Source organism: Diaphorina citri, unplaced genomic scaffold (assembly GCF_000475195.1).
Source record: "Diaphorina citri unplaced genomic scaffold, Diaci psyllid genome assembly version 1.1 scaffold1202, whole genome shotgun sequence".
Lineage (NCBI taxonomy): Eukaryota > Metazoa > Arthropoda > Insecta > Hemiptera > Psyllidae > Diaphorina > Diaphorina citri.
The window spans coordinates 97,303-106,789 of record NW_007378631.1 but is presented as its reverse complement, the minus strand read 5'-3'; the positions used below and the strand labels follow the sequence as shown (position 1 = coordinate 106,789).

General features: G+C 40.2%; 1 protein-coding gene across 1 annotated transcript; it reads right to left on the bottom strand.

Moving 5' to 3' along the window:
• Positions 1-354: 354 nt before the first annotated feature.
• Positions 355-4,820, bottom strand: LOC103514687 (arrestin homolog). Its single transcript, XM_026827585.1, has 9 exons — positions 4,569-4,820; positions 4,114-4,253; positions 3,558-3,748; positions 3,157-3,338; positions 2,779-2,911; positions 2,100-2,259; positions 1,003-1,009; positions 753-882; positions 355-474 (listed from the first exon to the last, which is right to left on the bottom strand). Exons 2-9 carry the CDS (start codon positions 4,220-4,222, stop codon positions 355-357), a joined length of 1,032 nt encoding a protein of 343 aa, XP_026683386.1. The 5' UTR covers positions 4,223-4,253; positions 4,569-4,820.
• Positions 4,821-9,487: the final 4,667 nt, after the last annotated feature.

Genomic DNA, 9,487 nt, shown 5'->3' with positions numbered 1-9,487 from the left:
CGTTGCCAATTTCTGGAAATTCAAGATTTGATGTTCAAGTTTGTTTCCGGATACGGAAAGTAAGTAGTGAACTTTTTTGTTGCTTCAAAAATGTCTGTCTGTGTATCTGTCTTTAATAGCGTCTGTCTGTGTATCTGTCTTTAATAGCGTCTGTCTGTGTATCTGTCTTTAATAGCGTCTGTCTGTGTATCTGTCTTTCAGAATTGATTAACACATCAGCTTCCAATGGCCCATTACTTGTTTTGTATCACTTGCATGGTTGTGAATTTTCTGGTCTCTTCGTCTACCTTACACACCTGTAAGCTTCAAATTTTCTTTCAACCACAACTTTTCTTTCAATTCATTTGGATTGGCTCAGACTGATTTCTTATCTTCTTCAGTGCAGGAGGATTCGTCCTTGACTTCTTGACTCAAGGTCACAGTATTCTGACGTAAGCTGAGGCCTTCGTCTTTGTCAGCTTTCTCTTTGCCGGGCTGCAACAGAAAGTCATTGGAGTTGACATTTATTTACCTAATAAAGAAAGAAGAGAAAAAAAGGTCACACAACTAAAAAAAAGGGCAAAAAGATAATTTTGCTGCTAGAAAATGTATCAGGTACGTTCCCTCGATCCCTAGTTATTAGCCCAAGCCCATCCTTACTACATAGCCTCAATTTTTTTCTGCCTCAGACGAGACTTTCCGACTGTCTGGCAGATCCAGGTCCAGGTCTGTCAGACAGTCTGAGCGCGAGTGGCGGACATTTTTAGTCTCACCTTAGGATGCATCAGAATGAAGGGTAGTTCTGCAGATAGTTCTCCTCCTAGGGCTCCCAGATACAGTTTTACCTTCACCATGTAGGAGACCACTATACCAAACGCGTCCTTAGGGTCTGGAGAGGCTAGGCTGGAAATGAACCAAAAGTAAGGAATTGAGCATACTTGATTGTGGTAAGCATACTTAATTGGAATTTTAACTGTGTTAAACATACTTAATTGGAATTTTAATTGTGATGAGCATACTTACTTGGAAATTTCATTGTGTTAAGCGTACTTGATTGGGATTTTATGATTTTAATCGTGTTAAGTATACCTACTTAAATGCTTGTATTACTTGTCCCAAATATCGTTTCGCTCTCTAACGTCGATAAATTTTCTGACTTAACTTGAACTCGCCATGATCATCAAGCGTGCTGAGAGGTGCGCGAACTTCAACAGTTCGAAACGCCGCGCCGTTATTCTTTCATAGGTTTCAATTTCTTATTTTGTTCTGGCCGGTTCTGACCGAATTTTTCCGTTCCTGGCATTTAGAAGTCCTGGAGTGACACATTCAGGAGCTCCAAATGCCTATAACTTGGAGCATCCCCCTTTGCTGAGTACCTATAGGGGTGCACTTATGAGTTCCAACCTAATGATTTTGAGCTACCTAGATGCACCTCCAAAAACTGAACTGTACATCATACATCATCAAACTGTACTTAAATTTACATGAAGAAGTAAACGCTTTGGTGTGCAAAATAGATGGTTTCGTTGTGGAACCTAGATTCAGAGGATGTTAGTTCGATACCAAAATACGAGTAAGTCAGTACTGTTAGCATAGCGTAGATATTCTTTAGGGAACAACTTTATAAAGTTTAGTTTGACTCAAGGAATTTTCAGTTCCTCCTAATTTTGAAGGCTTTTGCGACCCTTTCTTTGTCAGCCTTATTTGATTTTTGCTTGTGATTTCAGGAGGAGAAGGAAGGCAAGGCATCGTCTGATGAAAGTAGTGAAGAGGAGGAGGAAGAGGAAGAAGAAAGCTCGGATGATGATCAGGCGTGGACCAAGGAAATCAAGAAGACCTACAAGTAAGCAGGGGTGGAAGGTCAAATGTGAATTTTTACTTTTTTTCATCAAGCTTTATATTTGTGTACTAGATTCGTATAAGATTAACCCATCTTTTGGGGCTGTTTGCCCCCTACACCTCAAGCTTGGTAAAAGAGAGGAGGATAAGAGAAAGCTAGCCGTTCCGAGAACGAACCTTACCTTGGGCGATGACCTAGCGCTTACAAATTACGACCCTCCCAGCTAACTAGACTAGAGTCAATTTTATATTAGGGGAAAGTGGGGCTCTCTGGAATACTCACTGAGTTTCAACACAGTCCACCGAATGCCTGAACTGTCCGTTTTGAAACAGCACCACATCCACACCTTGTTGTACCATGGCCTTGATTTTCTTCACTACTTTGTTGCTGTTGTTACGAATGCAAATGCTCACAGCTATCTTCTCGTTGTGAGCGTACAGCTGTGAACAAGGAGAGGCTTTTTGTTAACTTGTCTTCTTCTTTTACTGGACCTTTTCCCAATCTTAATAGGGGTCGGCGTTACCTTCCTTTATCCTTCCCCTCCATACCCTCCTATCTAATGCCTCCTCCCTTCTCCATCCCCTTTCTCTCAAGTCTTCCTCAACCTTATCTCTCCACGTCAGTTTTGGTCTCCTTCTCTTTCTCTTCCCCTGTATGGCTATTCTCTCTACTTTTTTACCTATGTAACTCTCGTCTCTCCTCTCCACATGTCCAAACCATCTCAGTCTACTCTCTTGTATTTTCCTTAATAATGGCCCTACTTTAATAGTTTCTGTGATCTCGTTTTGTTAACTTGTCTCGTAATTAATTGTTGGTAAATCATGATCCTCTGTAAGTACTTTTGTACTTTTCAGAAACTATAATTTGCTATATGTTTTGTATTCTTCTTCATGATTCAAATTTCTTCTTTGTTTCTTGATTTTGTTTTCATATGTGTACCTTCTCACTATATCACATACCTGTTTATCGAGAGTAACTTCCAGTTCCAGGTCTCCAGGACTGAGCATGAAATCCTTCCTAACCACAGTACAAGGCTGACGACCATTCTTACTGGGAGCATACTGGATCTTTCTTATGCCTAGCGCCACCGTGCTAAATCGAGTAGAAAAATATTTTTCACTTATTATTATTACTTTTTTTTTTGAAGAGGTTTGATAGATAGAACTGTAACTGCTAGGGTCTTATCGTCCCGAAATCGAAGAGAGAAGGAAGACAGGATAGGAGAAAGCCAGCCGTTCCAAGAACGAATCTTATCCCTTCAGGATAAAATCCGCCCGGGCGGGAATGAAACCCGCGGAAGAAACTCTTGTCTTAGAAACCGGTCCTTTAACCCTTACCTTCTCCTGTGGGATCGGTCCGTTTCATTTTCTCCTACAAACAGTTTGACATAGTAAGTGACACCACAAGGTTCCCCAGTTTCGTCTGGTCCAGGCTGTAGAGTGACGGAAGGGGGTGCTGCAGGGGTAATGTTGAACGTGAAGGGGTACGCCTTGGGTCCGAGCTTCTTGAGAAGACAGTCCTGTGGAAATGAGAGAAAATAAGTGGGGAAATTTTTGCTTTTCCCGTTTATGAAGACACGTTCAAAATTTTTACTTGGGAGATTTGGATCTCAGAAGAAAATTTTCAAATTTAGAAAACCCTTTTAGAAATGGAAAATCATGAGGACCACTTACTTTTTCTCTTGAATTTAGTGACCCTGATTGTTGAATTTTGGCATTTTTTACTTTCTATTTTTCACCTGCATCTTGGTGAGGGAAGTGTGTTGTTTCTCCGAGCGAGGATAGATCTGTTCTGAAGCCAAATACAGCTCCTTCTGAAAGTTCAAGCCCAGGATCTCATCCTCTTCTCTTCCATAGCGGAAACTGCATACCACCTGCCCGAATACCTTCCGATCCTGTATGTAGTCCTCTTCAAATACCACCACACCGTCTGAAATAGTAGGAAATACGAGTTGTAGACTAAACAAAGTGAGGTCCGTGTTTTAATCAGACGATTTTTTATGTCCGTCTAGGCCTGATTATCTCTCTCTCTCTCTCTCTCTCTCTTCGTAGCATGCCCATCCCGTAGTATGGCCCTCATTGTCCCTCATCAGATGGTATATTATGTGGCTAATTCCTCTAAACATCACGAAAAATATGTACAGCTGAATGCCCTTCCTAGCGCCGCGCCTCCCTATTTACCTGGGCTTGGGACCTCCAACACTTTGGCTAGGTTAGTCTCCTACTACTGAAACAATAGCTGTGGGCTCCTATTAGATTGGTTACCTAGCTATGGGCTCATGTTAAAAGGCTTACCTATGGGCTCCACCCCAGTCACATAATCCACAAAGTCTCGCTTTCCCATGTACAGCGTCAGCTTTCCATTGGGCGAACATTTTTTAAATACCTTGAAATTCGCAACCATCTTTCAAGTTTTAGTAGGTACCCTAAGGAACCCTAGTTAAAATGGAAAATTTCCTGAATGCCCTTCCTAGCGCCGCGCCTCCCTATTTACCTGGGCTTGGGACCTCCAACACTTTGGCTAGGTTAGTCTCCTACTACTGAAATAATAGCTGTGGGCTCCTATTAGATTGGTTACCTAGCTATGGGCTCATGTTAAATGGCTTACCTATGGGCTCCACCCCAGTCACATAATCCACAAAGTCTCGCTTTCCCATGTACAACGTCAGCTTTCCATTGGGCGAACATTTTTTAAATACCTTGAAATTCGCAACCATCTTTCAAGTTTCAAGTCGAGTACCCTAAGGAACCCTAGTTAAAATGGACAATTTCTAATACAGCAGTTGGGCTCACTAAACTTTAGCTACAATAAAAATCGGCACACACAACAGACAAAATTTGAAACGCGAAAAATTAGTCGAGTTGTGTAAATCTGGACATTTTTGTCAGTAATTAAAATAACTTGATTTTTATTGTGATGTTTTATGAGGAGTTTTTTTAACGGAGCTTTATTTTTCCAACAGGATTGCAACTTTCACTCGAACTGCAGTGCACGTAATGAAGAGAGATGAGTTCATGTAAGCCGTACATATAAATTCTTTCCTAAGGCTTCCCCAACGTCATTTTCTTTCCTATAAAGTATGTCTTTGCCCACTCAAAACGAACATGCTAGAATGTCCTCAGTCAAATGGAATTTTGCCAGCGTAGTTAGCTTGGACGGTAGCATTCCTTTGTAAGCGCTAGGTCGCGGATTTGATTAATTGATTCCCACCCGGGGGGGAAATTTATCCTAAATAGATAAGGTTCGTTCAAGGCGGTTAGCTGGGTTTCTCCTATCCTATACTCCTTGTCTCGTCGATTTCGGGACGATAATCCCTCCGTTGTATTCTGGAATTTTTCCCTCTATAAAATCTCTCTTCCCCGAGTAGGTGGGGTAACGTAAAATCCTCTTTTTTTTTTCTTCAAGCCTTTGAGTTCTAGAACATCTACAAGTGAGGATCGTGTACAGAATGTTTCCAACTTTCAGTCTAAGTCAAATGAAATATTCCCCAATGTCTCTAGTCCTGAGTCTCAGATATCTGGTACTCCTGATACTAGTGGTGAAGTGTCACAGTCTGAGTTATCGGAATCTCCTTATGCTTCGTGTCCTGGCTCCATTGTATACTCTAAACCTCATAGTTCTGAAGAATCTGAAACTCGGAGTTCTGGAGAGTTTCGGAAACCAAATGGTCCGGAACCTGAAAGTTCTGGAGCTCCTGTCAGAAGATCTGGTCGAGTTGTAAATCCCCCTCAACGGTATGGATTCTCATAATAAGGCCCCGAGGGATGTTGTGGCCAGTCGCTAATGTTGGGTTTGCTAGTTTTCGAAAATAAAGTTTTCAGTCTTCTTTTGAGTTTTGCTCTGAACCAAAATGTTCTCTCTTCCTAACATATAACACTCACTTCGTTTAGTCTACAACTCGTATTTCCTACTATTTCAGACGGTGTGGTGGTATTTGAAGAGGACTACATACAGGATCGGAAGGTATTCGGGCAGGTGGTATGCAGTTTCCGGTATGGAAGAGAAGAGGATGAGATCCTGGGCTTGAACTTTCAGAAGGAGCTGTATTTGGCTTCTGAACAGATCTATCCTCGCTCGGAGAAACAACACAGTTCCCTCACCAAGATGCAGGTGAAACAATGTGATCCAACTGTAAATGTGTAAAAAAAGCAGATAGTTTCTTAAATAAATTAGTGCTGAATATCTCTCCAGTAAATTTTTTTGCCATAACATACTGACCAAGAGAAGTGATGACGATAAAAAGAAAAACAATCAGGGTCACTAAATTCAAGAGAAAAAGTAAGTGGTCCTCATGATTTTCCATTTCTAAAAGGGTTTTCTAAATTTGAAAATTTTCTTCTGAGATCCAAATCTCCCAAGTAAAAATTTTGAACGTGTCTTCATAAACGGGAAAAGCAAAAATTTCCCCACTTATTTTCTCTCATTTCCACAGGACTGTCTTCTCAAGAAGCTCGGACCCAAGGCGTACCCCTTCACGTTCAACATTACCCCTGCAGCACCCCCTTCCGTCACTCTACAGCCGAATTGAGAGAAGAAACGGAGGGTAATATGAAAAAAGAGTATTCGATTGCAAACAGGTGTCAGCTTAACAATAAGGGGGGAGAGAGAGAAAGAAAAAGTGAATAATGAAAAAGAAAGAATGAAATATAAGTAAATAATGAAATGTAAATCGTTCTTTGAAAAAGATAAAAAAAAAGAGTCCGCTCTGCTCAGGCCTTTAGATTTGAGCCAAAGTCGCTCGAACTTGGCACACAGATTCGATAAATTGTGTAGATCAAAATTATCCTTTGGCCCTGTTTCCAAAAGTTACGGTTCGGCCGTTATTCCGGACCAAAGTTTCGCTATTTAGGGGAATAAAGAAGGAGATAGAAAGTACAAGGAATTGAAATGGGCAAAAGAAAGATAAGGACTACGGGATAGAGGGTAAAGGGGATTTAAACCAGGGCTGGAATGACAATAATAATGATAACTATCTACATCTACAGTATCTTAGGCTGTCTGCGGTTTTAATTTTAACATGAATAAGATACGAATGGTACATACCTACTTACCTACATAGCTCTCTGCTCTAAAATGTTGTATCTTTTATACATATTTCGGGAGGTAGGTACAAGCTGATTGAAACCTTTTAGGGTTTAGGGAGTAGGAATTTTGTGACGAGATTGATGAGGCTAGTCTTAAGGTGTAATAAAAGCCTAATAGGGATCCTAATAATACCGACCTTAAGTCATTAAAAGGAGATTTTTGTCAACGAAAACGAACCCCTAAACCTAAAAGTGTCCTGAAAGGAAGTAGGACGGTAGGTACCTAGCTACGGATCAACATGAATTATTACAGACACATTGCATAACATTAAAGTAGGTAGGCGTTTTTACTACTTTTGTATTGCATGTTGCATACTGTTTAGTTTTACGGCGCTTCGAGCCTTTACAAATTAGCGGTGTTGCCATATTGAACGAGTTTTGAGAAAATGATAACACTGCGGACTGATAATTTTTTGGAAAAGAAAATTTTTAATTAAAATTAATTGTTAATTGAGTCTATAATTAACCGTGTTCTCTAGTTCAAGTAACCTTTTACACGAAAATACGAGATCTACCTAGTTCCATGGGGAAGGTTTCTCCATATGTCCCTCTGTCCATTACTTAATTAATTGAAACAGAAATGAACTACAATTCTTCTAGGAGTTCCAGAAATTGAAAATAATGAGCTATGTCTCTCGCTCGTACTTTCCATACAAAATTCTCTGAGAAGAGAGAGAAGAGTCGTGAGAGAGGAAAAAAAGAGAAAATTTGGATTTTTACTTGTGATTGGTTGGTGGTACCGTTTCTTCTTCGCTCTACATTTTCTCTTCCTCCTCTCCTTTGGTCCGTTTTTTGTCCTCTTCTGTCTCTTCTCTCCCTCTCTCTCGTCTCAACATAACAATTAGTTTGACTAACTAAGACAGGAACTGAAAGTAGTTTAAAAAAAAATTCTTAAAACCTCTCCGAACACTCTAAGCCTAACCGCTCCTAAAAGGTAATCTGCTTTTAAAATTCGACCCTAAGTGTTTGTTAACATTTGAAAAGGCTCTGGGACTGTATCCAAATAATAATGTTAGATAATGTTGAAAAGTGGTACTACTTTGACAGTGAAAAATTGCTACAAAAAGGAGCTGTCACAAATTAGCAGTGACCAGTGTTATTATAGGGTTAGATTATTATAAGGTTACAAAGAGGAGCTTTCTTTTTTGTGGCTTCTGAATAGTTACCTGAGAAGCTAACCAGAGACCTAAGTACCTTTCAACATGAGTCAGTAAACCTAAAGGCTTTATGGTCAAAGAAAAGTCAGGATCCCATTCTAGATTATATTTTTAGTGTTGTAAACAATCAGTAGTCAGTCTCAACATAATGAGAGGGTATTCCCGGTAAGAGAGGGAGAAAGGAAGACGGGGGTAGGAAAAGCCCAGGACTCTATAATCGATAGCAGGAGATAGAAAGGGTGGGGGAGAGAGAGGAGGGGTGGGAGGAATTTCCCAAAAGGTTGCCATGGCAACGGGAAACTGTGTAGACAGGGTGCCGTTAGAACTCCCACGCCCTAATCCCCCCCTCTCTCCCTATCACTTCTCCCCCCCCCCCCCTTTTGTTCCCCCCCCCACTTTCCCTCCTTAAAAGATGAAATGACAAAATGCTAGGTCGCAATATTAAAGTCAACATACATAGACGCAGTTAATAATGTAACTTGACATGAGAGATCAATTACTCCGCAATCCAATAGGGTATGTCTCTTACTCTACTGTTTGAATATATCCGACCCGATATACATATCTCTTCCATACTCGATATTGCTAAATGCAGGGCGGTTCACAGGGGTTTTTCCGGTTCCATTTGCCTCGGGCTTAGGCTCTTCAAGAGGGCCTGGAACTGGTAAGTTCCTTTTCCCTCTGAAAAAGAAAATAAATAAAATTAAACCTAAAACTACCCAATAGGTATACCAATTATTGTTTGTTAATAAATAATAATTGTTGCGAGGACTGCAAGGAGGGGCCCATTTTTGGAGCTAGTCCCGGGGCTCGGCTAGGCTATGAACTGCCCTGACGGAGTGATGCATTCCACAGAATGCCCGTCGTATATCTGCAGTGAAGTTCCACATATCCAGCGCCAGACAGCATTGGGGGAAAATGCAAATTTTCCAATACAAAAACATTCATCATCAGAAACTAGAGAGAGGCATTGTAATTTGTAACTTTTCATTTCCCAATGAAACCCTAACCTTTACCTCTCTGGATGGGTCAGTAGCGGATGTAGGATTTGGGAATCTAGTGTTAGATATCCATAAAAATGTCATACAATATGTTAATTTTCGATAAATGCTTATCTGAGCTGTCGATAGAATGGCATCTCCCATCACAAAAATTAAGGGAGAGTCTGAAACGGACCGTTAGAATTTAAAAAAAAAAAAAAAAAAAAAAAAAAAACACTTAGATTTTGTATAAGAATGGAAAAATAATTCAAAGTTAGTACTAGGTAGTTATGTTATTCAGGGTCAGGTTGACAGATTCATGTTGACTTTGTATTGGTGCATTTTTGAACATTTTTCATGGAAGCCCAAAGTAGTTATTATTATTATTCTTTAAATATTTTTGCAGATTTATAGGTAAAACTACTTACAAAAAGAAGTATTTTCATA